The sequence below is a fragment of the Amphibalanus amphitrite genome, unplaced genomic scaffold (genome assembly GCF_019059575.1).
Source record: "Amphibalanus amphitrite isolate SeventyFive unplaced genomic scaffold, NRLGWU_Aamphi_draft 000766F_arrow, whole genome shotgun sequence".
NCBI classification, from domain to species: domain Eukaryota; kingdom Metazoa; phylum Arthropoda; class Thecostraca; order Balanomorpha; family Balanidae; genus Amphibalanus; species Amphibalanus amphitrite.
This window is the reverse complement of record NW_024882260.1, coordinates 247,153-263,004: the sequence shown is the minus strand read 5'-3', so window position 1 is coordinate 263,004 and position 15,852 is coordinate 247,153. Positions and strand designations below refer to the sequence as shown.

Here is a 15,852-nt window from a genome sequence, read left to right as displayed (position 1 = left end):
CAGCTTCGTCACTGTCGAGTAAAAGTGCTGTATGATCGAGCCTGGTAAGTTTGAGGTCCATTTTAAACACACCAACTGCGAGACAAGACCCAATTTTGACACTTTGACACTTTGACGACTTTGACACGACACCCCAACCGGGAGTGAACGTGAGTCAAAAGTTGCACCATCGGTAGAATCATTCTAGCTGACTAATGAAATTTATAGTGAAAATATCGGGTTGTCATATTGATTTAAATATTATTTGCTGAAAAGGTTCATTTAGGATATTGGCAATTAAATCTTGGTATGGGATTGGGCTGGATAGCAATCTACTGTTGCTTGGGTTGGCACGATGCGCTTTGCATCATAATAATCGGAGACATCGTTGCTACTTTGTGGAGTTACTGTCTGTGTAAAAAGGCTTTCCTCGAGCAAGAGCCGCAGGAAGACAGTTTACATGGCATAGCAGACAGTAGAGGCCTCTTGCACCAAACTACCTAGCTAAGTAAAATCGAAAAACCGGTTTCAGAATAAGCTAATCTAACGGTGGTAAATTTATTTGCAATAGCCCAATACATAATCCTACATGTGCTTGCTAAATTTTGCACGCAAATTGTTACATTTGAGACTTGGACTGGGTACACGATACAAAATAATCCAAGCATTGGTGCAAGAGGATTTTGGTGCAAGAGGCCTCTGTACAAATGTACAATACCTGCCAAGTTTTTCAAGTATCTGCTGAATTTTATCTCATGTGCGGTGAAATAGTTGTAAAAGTCTATATGATTGCTTATTTTTCTTTATCCGATCACTAACAGCTAGCGGAGGTTATCGGTTGAACAGGTGCCGCCACCACCGTCCGTTCGACAATCACCGCTCAGCACCGACCTATAATTCCCCCAGTACCCAGCTAATGGGCGTCACCATTAGCCGCATCCAACGGGCGAGCCAGCCGGACGCATCTCAGCGACTTTATAATAGCACCCCGCCTAATTACCTCTTGCCATATTTAGTCACAATTGATAGAAAATTCCTCTCGGAGCCTATATTTACCGCCCATCACATTGGCACGCACCAATTATCCTTCTGCTTCTTCCCGTCTTCGCTGATAACGACTTAATTGGTGGCAAAACGAGGTGCACATTTGTACGGCCGAGGTGCGGTGCCGTAGAAATGCGCGTGCTGACGGGCCGGAAATGGCGTGCGGCGTGCAGTTTTTGTTATTGTTGTCAGTGCGGTTAGCGGCCGGCCATTCACAATGGCGGCCGAAATGGCGCTGCGGCAATTTCGGCACTCATTTTAAGCACCCTCAAACGAGCTGGGCCGAATTTAATTACAAACATATCCTGTCGGGTAGGTTTTAAAAATGGGTGGTTCATTATGGAAACATGGGACGCAGATGAGATGGGATGGGAATGACATGGAACAGTTATGACTGTGGTGTGTCCTCAGGCTTTTCTAGGCGAATCCTTTAGTGCGCTCATGGGCTCTAAATAACAGCTGTCCTGTACATTTGAAGAACGATATTGATGGCGTACTTTGTTGTTCAGACCTGGCACAAATTTGGCCAAGTTGTGCCAATCGTTGTTCTTCATGGTTGATGTCCCAACATCTGCTTATAAGTCTTTATTCTAAGTGGTGCGTTTGGCAGCTTATAGGTAGGGTCTTGCTTCGTCATACAGTTTTTACTCACGCGCTCAGCACATTTCCCGCATTTCACACAAAGCTTTCGGTGTTTGTACACAGCATCGTTGTACGAGCGGCATTGCGCGCGGCACGGTCTTTGCCTCCGAAAGGCACCCGTCGTGCTATACGTCAGGGGCAGGGACTCAGGACCATGAATTTCATAACACAGCTACTGAGCGGCGCGTTAGTGCGTCTCGTCATTGCGCCACTGAGAGTTTGTTAGGTGTGTATTAATTCAACTGGCTCGCTTAGCACGCGCACGGGAGCGTAATGATACTGGTACTCGATGTTCGGTGACGTTGCGCACACTAAACTTGTGTAATTTTGAAACGTATCTGGTTAAAAATGTCTGGTAAAAATTTGTTTGGGTATTTCGGCTAGCTTTGTCGAAGCATTTTGGTAAGGTTTACCTCGGCTTCACAATTTCAAGCCCTAAAATGTTTTCTGGAAGCTGACATTTCCAGAACTGTAGTTTGGATGTGCTTTACATCATTCCTTTGCTTTACAAATTTAGTTCATGTGCAAATTATAGTGTTACAGCACCTATGAGATAACGTTAGTCGCGGATGGAATTCAAGCTTCAGAATGAGGCGACACTGCCGGCACTGGCTGCCATCATTCACTGATCAATGGCTGGCAGTTGGCATGTATGCAGTAAAAACTTGAATACCTACTTGACAAATATGCCACATCCACATTCTACACCATCAAAGTGAATGAACTTCCCGCATTTACGCTTCACCTGGAATTCAAAATCAAACGGAGCTTTTGAAATCCATTATGCTGCCAGCAATATTGATTTCGTCTGGTAATCACGACTAAGCATTTCTGGTAATCACCTCTAAGCAGTTCGATGTAGAGCTGTCTGTATGGGGTTTACAGCCGGGTTATGTCATGTTGTGTGCATGCCACTACTTAGGCGAGCCATTACAACTGTCGGTAATGGGTGGTTGATGACATCCATTTCGACTTGCCCCAGAGAACTGGGAAACCATGAGCGAGGCTGGGGCAGGAAAAGGGCTTTGGAGCGACAACTTCCACATACCTATAAAACAAAATATGATCCCGAAACTCAAAGTGAATCTATATTACTATTTGTGGTGACGTAGTTTCTGTCTATTACGAAGGTCGCGACATGGTGCTACGTAGCGCGGGTTACAGGTCACACCGTTGCACCTACCGCGCTGAAGTTTGCGCAACTCATAGAACAAGGATGGACAACGTGCCTTTGATGGGTCTCAGCTCGATCGGATCGATAGCGAGCGCGTGGCGCGTGCCCAAAAAGTGCAAATTCGCGTCATAGACTTTACATGTATTAATCGGCTGGCAAAAACGGGCGAAAACAGCCAAATTTGCCCGACACGGGTCCGGTCCCGGTGCAATATCTCGGTAACCGTGGGCCCGACCGGTACGGGGAAAACAGCATCGTGTAGAGAATCGAACGGGCTATCGAATGGTGTGCGGTGCAGGGGTTGGCACGCGCCACGTGCACCGGGGAGGACACTTTCTTTTGAAAAATGGACGTTTTGGACGGATTTTGGAATTTATATTAATTTCAGGTGATCGTCAGACGGAATGAGTTGAAACAGCGCCTATTAGCAATAAAAATGTACCGTATCTCATGGAAAAATTGTGAAAAGCTAATTGATCAAAAATAATGTGGAAAAAATCGCTGAATTAAATGGTATTTGTCCAAAATGTGCCACTAAATAATTACACGGATTTTGCTGCTTAACCTGATACGTTTGACAATTGAAAATGCTATCATTGGAAAGAGCATTCAATTCTCTCCAAGATCCAATCATCACGTTTGCATGACAAGCAACAGTATTCTTAAAAATATAAATGTTTCAAACCTCTGCAAAACGATTTTTAGTGAAAATTATATACGCCTTTAATTTGTCATAAAACTACGCGCCTAAATTATAAAGCACATTTGACAGATTCTGAAGCGGAAAGCATGCTTATCAGACACAAGATTACTTTACTACTCAGGTTGGTTCACTAGGGAAATAAAGGCGCCGTAGCTACGTCACGGATTTGGTAGCAATCTGGTAGCAATTGTTGCAGACATCAATGGCGCACGTGTTGTTTGATCGTCGCCAATACTATTTTACTGCACTATTTTGTTATTTCACTGCAATGTATTGTACATTACATTTGAAAATTAAAATAAAGAAATATTCGTAACCCAGCAAGTCAGTTATTCTTTGAGGCAGCACTCTGTCAGCATTGAGCCTTCAGAATGTGTCATTTGATAGACTTTCCCACATTTTTTACTCTTGTGGAAAACTTTCTTAGTCATCAAAAATGTATGCACATATGAATAATTAGAACTTCATTTTCAAAGTTTTATACAAATAAGATTTCACATTACATTATCATAAGGCTACCTGTCCATTTCGTCCAACAAATTAAATATTCATCCAGCAGAAGGCAGGTACCTGTGAGAAGGTACTGATATCTCTTATCTACACCAAATATTTCAGGAAAATGACTGAGAATGAGACTGAGACTGAAAATGAGAATGAAAATGAGACTGAGAAGCTATTAAAACCTCAGCGTATGAAAGGGATGTTATGGCTTATGCACATTGAAAAACATCAGATAATGCTTTTGAACCATCTCATTCACCAGCACACATCAATCCGGCTCCTGGCTTCTGTCAAGGAAACATTCCAAAATAATGCATTATTTTATTTCATTGACCACCTTGCAAAAGACAAACAGCAAACACATCACCACCAAAAACAAAAATAGTCAACAGGTAGGTACCAGCTGATCTAGCCGTGCTGGGTCATGTCCCTTTGAAAAACTTGAGCAGTCAGGGTTGAATAAACACCCCAAACTTAGCCATTCATGCATGAACAAGTGCAAATTCTGGTCTAGCATTTTATTCAAAATGAAACTAACAGCATTGTAGGTTACAATTATAAAAAAGACAATTACAAAAAAACCAGCAGAGCTTACTCTACAAGGCATAACCATTAATTTTATAACTGATATCCAAATTCGCATCTCCGAAGTTTAACCCACCTACCAGCCACCTGCACATTTCTGCGCACATGTGCTGCGCAATGTGCACAGTCACTACACATTACACAATAATGAGAATTAAAATAGTTTTAAACAATCAAGCAAGTCAGGACTGGTATGCATATTCACAAGTTCTCTCAACATCTTCAATTACCAACAATCAAGAGCACCTTGTGATCTCAGTAACTCCGCATATCCATCTTCTGTTTTCCATTTTCAGTTTTCAATTGAATTATAAGTTCCATCTGGGAGACACATGTTGCATCATTATGTTTAAACAATTACTATGCTTGAACTTTTGGTTTTTCATGTGAACTTCACTTCAAAAGTTGATTCAATTTTATAATTTGTATAATGCTACGATCACGGCGCACCAAATCACAGATAACTTGAAAATAACCAAGCAAAAACCACATTCTTCAGCAAACTATGAGAGCTATCTGATCCATGCTGCGTTGAAATAATTAAAAATCGCCAAAATCAGTCAAAATATGACAATTAAATTAATATAAACTTCACAAAACTCTTATTTGTGTGGCAATGCGCTACAGAAATGCGAGGGAATATGGTAGTAATCTGGTAGCAATTATGAAGGATTTCCCCTGTCGCTGATAAAAAACACTTGAAACAAATTTTTCAACGCAGAGGAAATCCTTCATTATGAGTTGCAGGGTCCATTTGATTGGCCCATTTTAGATAAATATAGGCCGAATGTTTCGATTTCAACCCCATTTATCGTAATGAGAAGAATCCATTGGCTTAGTGGTACGTCTTTTGAACACATGTAGGCCTTAGATTTCTCCTTAGCCCGCCTGAAACACACCATGCTTTGCATGCATTTCTATGGGTGAAGGCAAATTCATGCGCCGTGATGACGTCACGGTAAAGGAATTCTGAAGCTCGTGAACGGGGGCTGATCAGACACGGGCACCTCGATGCGGTGGATATTTTTTTCCACAAACCAAAACGTTTAGCCGTCAAAAAGCAATCGACCGAAATGGATAGATAACCCAACCGACACAAGAACAACCGAACACCCGCCGATCGAAAATATCCCTTTTCGCGTTGCGGAGCACGCGGGTCACCCTACACGGAGAAAAATAATTACTCCCCCCGGGAATCACGATCCCCTATTTGGGAATCAACTGACACCCATGGTGTAATCCGATTCTGAAAAACAGTGTCCATACACCGTTTTTTAGTGTAAATTGATCTCGGTCAGAATCACATACCCAAGGGTCATTTGACTCTCAAAATTTTGACTCCCATTTTAGGTGTCGTGTCAAAAGATCCTGCACGGTGTCAGTGTAAAATGACACATCTAAGCGTTTTTGACGCTATAATGAGGAGTTTTTATATCCTATAGGTGTCATTTCACACAGTTGAGTGTTTTCGCAATCCGTGACTCCCTTATTAGGTGTAATTTGATCCTCAGTGGTGTCATAATATTCCCTTCAAATGACTTATTGAGTGTAATTTGACCCTCGGTAGTGTCATAATATTCCGGTGTCATTTGAGCCCCATTGGGTTCAAATGACACCGGAATATTATGGCACCACTGAGGGTCAAATTACACCTAATAAGCGAGTCACGGATTACGAAAAACGCTCAACTGAGTGAAATGACACCCATAGGGCAGAGCCGCGGAGTCGGAGTCGGAGTCGGAGTCGGAGTCGGTCGGAGTCGACAGTTATGACCGGAGTCGGAGTCGGAGTCGGAGTCGATTTTAGAAACCCGAGCCGGAGTCGGAGTCGGAGTCACCGAAAATCTGTCGACTCCGCAGCCCTGCTAGGTCTGCGGAGTCGGAGTCGGGAGTTGGAGTCGGTCGGAGTCGACAATTCTGCCCGGAGTCGGAGTCGGAGTCGAAGCTGGTTTTTGAAAGCCGGAATCGGAGTCGGAGTCAGAGTCGCCGAAAATCCATCGACTCCGCAGCCCTGCCATAGGGCTCAAAAACTCCACATGATATTATCAAAAAACACTACATTATTACAGAAGTTGTTTTGACGTCACTGGTGGTAGGAACCAACACTGCAGAATCAAGAGATTTTCGGTGAATCAGACTCCAAATCCAGCTCTGGCTTCCAATATCGACTCCGACTCCGACTACGGCCAGAACTGTCGTTTCCAACCGACTCCGACTACGGCCAGAACTGTCGACTCCAACGGACTCCGACTCTGACTCCGTAACCCTGGTGTAGGTTCAGTGATTTGAGTCAATGCCCCGAGTGACGTCATGTGTGTGCTGCTGGTCCGCCACGAAGATGAAATAGGCCAATCAGCAGGCTGCATTGTCTTGTGACGTCATTTGTGTTAGTCGGTCCACCACGAAGACGAAATAGTGCGACCTTGAGGAAAACCGTTAGAAAGCCGTTGGACTTCAGTTGCGCGCGCGGTGTGCCACGTGGTGTGTGCGGTGTGAGTGAGGGCAGGAATTATTTGAATTTACGTGCTTGTAATGTCGCAAAACGTTGTTTGAAGTGTAGTTTTGTTTCAAGTGATAGTGCATTAACGATAAAGTTCAGTTTTTATTTGTAACTTGCTCTGTACGTATTCAAATAAGGAGGCGCCCTGCACTCGGTGAAATTATGAAGTAAGGACAGTAAGATTGCAACGCACTATGGAAACGGAGGTAAGTTTTTATGTCATTAAGCTGCAGAATACCTAACTACCTAAGTAAGTAGCAATAATCACCGGTTGATGGAACATTGTTGAAATGTGAGTAATTCCTTACGGTGAATGGAGTCACGGACCCATGCGCCTTACGATAAGTTTTCATTAGATTTCGCCATACATTTCGTGCCCAAATGTTTTGGAATTTATTGTTGCATATAAAATAAAGAATGACATGCATGTATTGTTAATTTGCGTCACGTGGTTAACAACTGCAATTATGACTCTGTTGGAGAGTGTATTTTGATCCCATAAGGTGTATGATTCCGAGAATCATTTGACAATATCTGGTTTGAAGACTGATTGAAAAGAAGACGTCATCGTCAATAGATAAAATTGTAGCTGCAAGGGTGAAGACACATGTAAGCTACACGGAGAAAAATAATTACTCCCCCCGGGAATCACGATCCCCTATTTGGGAATCAACTGACACCCATGGTGTAATCCGATTCTGAAAAACAGTGTCCATACACCGTTTTTTAGTGTAAATTGATCTCGGTCAGAATCACATACTCAAGGGTCATTTGACTCCCAAAATTTTGACTCCCATTTTAGGTGTCGTGTCAAAAGATCCTGCACGGTGTCAGTGTAAAATAACACATCTAAGCGTTTTTTGACGCTATCATGAGGAGTTTTTATATCCTATTGGTGTCATTTTACACAGTTGAGCGTTTTCGCAATCCGTGACTCCCTTATTAGGTGTAATTTGATCCTCAGTGGTGTCATAATATTCCGTTCAAATGACTTATTGAGTGTAATTTGACCCTCGGTAGTGTCATAATATTCCGGTGTCATTTGAGCCCCATTGGGTTCAAATGACACCGGAATATTATGGCACCACTGAGGGTCAAATTACACCTAATAAGCGAGTCACGGATTACGAAAACGCTCAACTGAGTGAAATGACACCCATAGGGTTCAAAAACTCCACATGATAGTATCAAAAAACACTAAAGTATAACAGAAATTGTTTTGACGTCACTGGTGGTATACCACCATCTCTTGACTCTGCAGTGTTGGTTCCTATATGAACCAACACTGCAGAGTCAAGAGATTTTCGGTGAATCAGACTCCGAATCCAGCTCCGGCTTCCAATATCGACTCCGACTCCGACTACGGCCAGAACTGTCGTTTCCAACCGACTCCGACTACGGCCAGAACTGTCGACTCCAACGGACTCCGACTCTGATTCCGTAACCCTGCCCCTGGTGTAGGTTCAGTGATTTGAATCAATGCCCCGAGTGACGTCATGTGTGAGCTAGCCATGGCTGGTCCGCTACGAAGATGAAATAGGCAATAGCCCAATCAGTAGGCTGCACTGTCAATTTGCGGACGAAGATTTGCGGAAAAAATGCGAGACGAAGAAATGCGGGGACGAAGAAATGTGCGGACGAAGAAATGCGAGACGAAAAAATACGGAGACGAAGAAATGCGAGACGAAGAAATGCGAGACGAAGAAATGCGAGACGAAGAAATGCGAGACGAAGACATGCAAGACGAAGACATGCAAGACGAAGACATGCGAGGCGAAGATATGCGAGACGAAGAAATGCGAGACGAAGAAATGCGAGACGAAGAAATGCGAGACGAAGAAATGCGAGACGAAGAAATGCGAGACGAAGAAATGCGAGACGAAGAAGTGCGAGACGAAGAAATGCGAGACAAAGAAATGCGCGGACGAAGAAATGCGAGACGAAGAAATGCAAGACGAAGAAAGGCGGAGACGAAGAAATGCTCGGACGAAGAAATGCGAGACGAAGAAATGCAGGACGAAGAAAGGCGGAGACGAAGAAATGCGCGGACGAAGAAATGCGTGGACGAAGTTTTGCGGACGAAGAATTGCGCGACGAAGAAATGCCATGCAAAGATTTGTCCGGATACGCTGCGGTATCAATTTATTTTCGGTGACCCAGACTCCGATTCCAGCTCCGGCTTCCAAAGTCGACTCCGACTCTGACTCCGGCCACAACTGTCAACTCCACCCGACTCTGACTCTGACTCTGTAACCCTGGTGCGAACCACAGCTCAGGTCCAGTGGTTTGAGTCAATGCCCGGCCAATCAGCAAGCTGCATTGTCGTGTGACGTCATTTGTGTTCTAGCCATGCCGGTCCGCCACGAAGATGAAATAGCTCGACCTTGCAGGAAAACCGTTAGGAAAGCCGTTGACTTCAGTTGCCGGAAGTGTGCCCACGTGGGTGCGTGTGGTGTGAGCGGGGAGAGGAACTTATTTGAATTAACGCGCTTGTAATGTCGCCAAACGTTGTTTAAAGTGTAGATTTACTTCAAGTGATAGTGCTTTAACGATAAACTGATTTTATTTGTAGTTGCTCAACATGCGTATTTAAATAACGAGGCGCTGCACTCGGCGAAATTTTGAAGTAGGACAAGATAGCAATGCACCATGGAGACGGAGGTAAGTTTTTATGTCATTAAGCTGCAGAATAACTCTACCTAAGTAGCAATAATCACCGGTTGATGGAACATTGTTGAAATGTGAGTAATTCCTTACGGTGAATGAAGTCACGGACCCATGAGCCTTACGATAAGTTTTCATTAGATTTTGCCATACATTTCGTGCCCAAATGTTTTGGAATTTATTGTTGCATATAAAATAAAGAATGACATGCATGTATTGTTAATTTGCGTCACGTGGTTAACAACTGCAATTATGACTCTGTTGGACAGTGTATTTTGATCCCATAAGGTGTATGATTCCCAGAATCATTTGACAATATCTGGTATAAAGACTGATTGAAAAGAAGACGTCATCGTCAATAGATAAAATTGTAGCTGCAAGGGTGAAGACACATGTAAGCTACATTTAATGTCTCGTTGCAGTCTGGCTAATCGTTCCTATAAGCTTCAGAAGCAGAACATACCCATGGGTATGTTGGTTAGTTGTACCATACTATTGGTCTCAAGATAAGGGCCCAGGTGACCTGTTTTTTTCTGAGCTGATGTATGACGCTAACAGGAACACGCTCTGAGCCGGTATAGAAAAACCATCCCAAGAGTCATTTGACACCGTTGAGGTGACACCTGCAGGAGTCAGATTACACCCGGAATCAGACACTTCCTAGAGTATTATGACTCTGATTTGGGGTGTATTTTATACCACATGTCGTCAAATGATTCCCGGAATCATATACCGTGTGGGATCAAAATACACCCTCAAGATCCGATTACTCAATGAAGTGACACCTAAAAGGGGTGTTTTTTGAAGCGTACCAAAAACGCGCAGTTTCCAGGAGTCAGATTACACCCGGAATCAGACACTTCAGACACTTCCTAGAGTATTATGACTCTGATTTGGGGTGTATTTTATACCACATGTCGTCAAATGATTCCCGGAATCATACACCGTGTGGGATCAAAATACACCCTCAAGATCCGATTACTCCCTGAAGTGACACCTAAAAGGGGTGTTTTTTGAAGCGTACCAAAAACGCGCAGTTTCCAGGAGTCAGATTACACCCGGAATCAGACACTTCAGACACTTCCTAGAGTATTATGACTCTGATTTGGGGTGTATTTTTATTCCATAAGGCGTATGATTCCGGGAATCATTTGACGACGTACGGTGTAAAAATACACCCTCAACCAGTGTCATAATACCCTAGAAAGTGTCTGATTCCGGGTGTAATCGGACTCCAGAAAACTGCGCGTTTTTGGTACGCTTCAAAAAACACCCCTTTTAGGTGTCATTATTTTTTTCAGTGTACATTTAAAGTCTCGTTGCAGTCTGGCTAATCGTTCCTATAATTTCAGAAGCAGAACATACCCATGAGTATGTTGGTTAGTTGTACCATACTATTGGTCTCAAGATAAGGGCCCAGGCGACCTGTTTTTCTGATGCGATGAATACATATACCCTTTATACCCTCGCCGCAGCTCGGTTCGAGTGCATCCCTCACCCCTGTACACAACCCAATCCCTGCACTCGAATATTACCGGTATTTCTCATATTAGGAGACCAATAGTACCGGTAATATTTATATTAGCTGATGTATGACGCTAACAGGAACAGGCTCTGAACCGGTATAGAAAAACCATCCCAAGAGTCATTTGACACCGTTGAGGTGACACCTACGAGGGGTGTTTTTTGAAGCGTACCAAAAACGCGCAGTTTCCAGGAGACCGATTACACCCGGAATCAGACACCCCCCGAGGTAATCTGATTCTGGTTGGGAGTGTATTTTATACCCCATGTCGTCAAATGATTCCCGGAATCATACACCGTGTGGGATCAAAATACACCCTCAAAATCCGATTACTCCCTGAAGTGACACCTAAAAGGGGTGTTTTTTGAAGCGTACCAAAAACGCGCAGTTTCCAGGAGTCAGATTACACCCGGAATCAGACACTTCAGACACTTCCTAGAGTATTATGACTCTGATTTGGGGTGTATTTTTATTCCATAAGGCGTATGATTCCGGGAATCATTTGACGACGTACGGTGTAAAAATACACCCTCAACCAGTGTCATAATACCCTAGAAAGTGTCTGATTCCGGGTGTAATCGGACTCCAGAAAACTGCGCGTTTTTGGTACGCTTCAAAAAACACCCCTTTTAGGTGTCATTATTTTTTTCAGTGTAGTACGAAACTAGCTCTAATTACGACGGAGCTAAAGCTGAATAATTAGCTCTATTGAGTTGTTTGATGGATATTTATGTAATGTGGTTAATCAAATCAAAATGTGCTGACTATTGTTATTTCAAGGCATATGTCATGGTTATAATCGGTAGTCTGCACGAAAACGATGGTCCATGATTGGAGCCTACGAGTCTTAGATCAGCAATGAATGCACCTGTTCTACATTCACTCTGAGTTATTCTCTTAGGAGTAGGAGCCAGGACTAGGAAGTGGGAGGACCGTAAGCTTCTTTAGATCTTCTTACCTTTAGCAATAACAATTCTTTAAGGGCTTGTCCTTTAAACAAGAAATGTGGTTTGAGAAGATGTAACTGTTGAAGAGAAGAGCAAAAATCTGCGAAGAGCTTGCATTGGATGATTTTTTTTCAGAACGTGAGATCAGTGTTGTACTGTAACGTAATGAAATTCTTCTGTGGTCAGAATTCTTTTTTTTCTGCACTAGAATTCTTCAGTTATGGCGTAACCCAGCAAACATGCCCACATGGGTCCCATATGGGGTGAACATGGGCCAGATGGGCCCACGTGGGACATGGGCTACAGATGGGCTACCCATATGGGCCCCATATGGGATAAAAATGGGCCAGATGGGCCAAACGCATGCATGGGCTGGAGATGGGCATCCCATGTGGGTCCCATATGGGGTGAACATGGGCCAGATGGGCCCACGTGGGACATGGGCTACAGATGGGCTACCCATATGGGTCCCATGTGGGCGCCGCGTGGGTCCCATATGGGGCCTACGTGGGCTGACCCATATGGGTCCCACGTGTCACCCACTGCCATTCCCATGTGGGACCCATATGGAAGAGGTGGGGGGCCCATGTGGGCCCCATATGGGAACCATGTGGGCATGTTTGCTGGGAATTTATCTGAGGCTCCTTTGTCTGTTGTTATTCTGTTATATAAAACTGCGGTTGATGCATCCTGTTACACGCTTATATCGCTTTAGTGACAGATCGCGTGTATTTATAATCTATTTCTCTTTGGATATACGAAATGGAGCTGTCTAGATGCCTATTTAGAAAAAATGCACCGATTGCTCCTTGATATGACTTTAGCATGGGCAGCTGTCCAGAATTCATTAGTTTTTTCTTCTGACCAGCTTACTGGTTGTAATCTAATTTATTTTTGCTTATTTTTTTTACCCATTTTTACCCTTTATTTTTCTTGAACTGGTTACTTGAATTATTGCGTGTATGCGACATCATCATACTCGTATTGAAGTGATGCAGATAACAACGACAATACGATGGTAGCATACATAGGCGGCGGAACGGGGAGGGCACCGGGGCACCGTGCTCCCCTTTGATTTTGGCATTTTAACATTAGCCCTATGGGCGTTGCATGGAAAGAATGGGACCAAAAGTCGGCAGTGCCCCCCCCCCCTTAATTGAAGGTGTTCCGCCACTACTGGTAGCATAGGCGTTACACATTATTCAATGAATATGATGTCATCCAAAGGATGAGCGGTTGAAAACTCTTAGACACATGTATTATGAACGCCCATTTCATTTGCGCATTTGTAAGCGGGCCCAATGTCGACCCGCTGCAGTGCGGGCCCCGCGTATGTTTTGTTCTGCAATCGGTCGGAAAACCCGGCCGCTGGCGCCTTGGCTCAGGTCGCCCCGTGGCGATCGAGTTGGGGCGGCCGACCGACCGTCGAGGCGCGTCGGCTGTGGCTTAGGAAGGATCGGTACTTTACTGCTTCACTCAGAGAACTGAGAGGTCCGTTGTTTGACCCAGTGAGGTTATGGGACCACTGTTGGAGCCACACGGAACCTTGGGTGTGAGAGGTCTAAATTGTATAAACACCACTGCATGGTAGTCTAACATGAATATAATGACAGTTTGTAAAAGAAAACATGTTCTCAGCAGACTCAAACCTTCTGTCGAATTATCCTATTGAATTGGCGGCGGCGGGCGGTGGCATCATCTTGCCACGCACCAGGTTTCAGAACTCGTTCCGTACATTCAAATAGGTATATGTTGTAGGAATCCCGTCGCACCAAAGCAACATGAGAACAATTTTGCTTGTGGTTGGTGTCGTAAGATCTATTCGACAACAGATTCAACTTTGATATCGATTTTTCACACGGCCATTTCCATACCACACAAGCTTTTTTGAGACCGTTTCCACACCCATTCACAAACATGTAAATGATATGATAAGTAAGCTCTCCGTCCGCTTCTGAGGTACCGATATTTAACAACCACCTCCCCCTCTTTACTCTCTTCTCTCCTCCCCTCTCTACTCACCCTCATCCATATCCTTCTCGCATCTCTCTTCCGTCTTGTTGTGACCCTGACCCGGTGGCGTCAGATGACTCGTCAGATGACCCGTCAAATGACCAGTCAGGTGACCTGTCAGGATTCGCTGCACGCCAAACTGAAGTCCTCCCGGGTGACCGCCTTCCATCGCTGGCATCGGCTTGGGTCGTGCCACCGGGAACGGAAGAGGCACCAGAGGTCGTGGTAAGAGCATGCCGAAGGGCATGCCGCCGTAGCCCAGGTGGGGAAGCATGGTCTCCAGTAGCATGGTGCGAGGCGGCGGCGGGTGGTGGCGTGGTGGCGGCGGCGGCGGCGGAGCCAGCTTAGCACCGCATCGGCCGCTGCCAGTCGTTCTTTGCCACTTCGCTGATTGTCAGGGTTCGTTGGAGTTGTCAACAGCCACTGTCTAAGGTCCGATAAAGTTCCCACTGTTGGTAACACTGGTAGGGAGTCTCTGCTGCCGACTTGAAGCCACTTCTGCAACAGTTCTGGTCTTGCAGTTCGACTTCCTTGCGACCCGCCGCACCGGTGATCGCTTGTTTCTCGATTATCTTCGTTTCACCGCCGCTTGCCACCACCGAAAACTTGCTGAGTTGGCTGGTAAGCGTTTTAGTAAGCCACGCCACGCAAACACGGATGAAAATGTTCCTTCGACACGTCTCACGGCACCTTGAGGCCGAGAACCGCGTCCGTCCCGCCGGCCGCCGAAAGCCAGTTAGAATGTCGGCTGTTAGCGCGGCTAGCCAAGCCGGCTCCCACCGACGCCCCGCCCTAACTCCGCCCCGGATCCATAGTGGGCGGAGCCAGCGGCGCGCTCCACCAATCAGCGTCCGGCGCGGTTCGCTCTCCATTAGTGACTCGTTCTGGATGAGAAATAGAGCTGGCACGGGTGTAAATGATCTTAATTCGATAACGGCGCCGCAATTCGATAGATTAGAGCTGGTTGAAATTAGTGTCCGGTTATTAATTCTTCATTGCTTAATAGACTTAAATGGTAGAATGATCAGATTGTGGGCGAATTAATTCCAAACGGCATGGCCTGGTACTCGTATGTAGGCTAATGAAATCACCGCATATAACGCAATGGCATTGCTAATGACCTTTCTGATTGACTGGAATGTGGCGTGCATCGGACTAGGAGCGCTCATAAAATTAGCGGTGAATAAAGCCTGCCATGCCACCACCTAATGGTAAAATTGATGGATGCCTCCAATAGCGCTCCAATCGACCACAGCTCTGATATTACCGGGAATAGCATTTGCCGTCCTGTTACCGGTCAATATCGCGGTATAATGTCAACATGTCTCACATTACTTGGTAATGCAATCGAACGATATTTGATGCTGTTGCTGCTGCTGTTGTTTCATATGACCGTTATACTTCACATGCAGCTGCAGGAATTGACTCTACAATTGGCATTAATATGCTCTGTTTTCGCCGTGTATTGACGAAGGGATCGTTCCTAGGAATATCTCTCAAAGAAAAAGAAAATGATGGGCATTAGCGTATTATTTTGGTGAGCTTCTTTATGCTTCACGTGTTTCAAGTGATTTCT

At 44.8% G+C, this 15,852-nt stretch overlaps 1 protein-coding gene across 1 annotated transcript in view; it reads right to left on the bottom strand.

Annotated features, from left to right (window-relative positions):
- Positions 1-15,019, bottom strand: part of LOC122365842 (homeobox protein unc-4 homolog) — a 35,212-nt gene extending 20,193 nt beyond the window's left edge. The window contains exon 1 of the mRNA XM_043337424.1: positions 14,286-15,019. Within this exon, the coding sequence (XP_043193359.1) occupies positions 14,286-14,565 (280 nt within the window). The 5' untranslated portion in view covers positions 14,566-15,019. The remainder of the gene's footprint in view (positions 1-14,285) is intronic.
- Between the last annotated feature and the right edge of the window lie 833 nt (positions 15,020-15,852).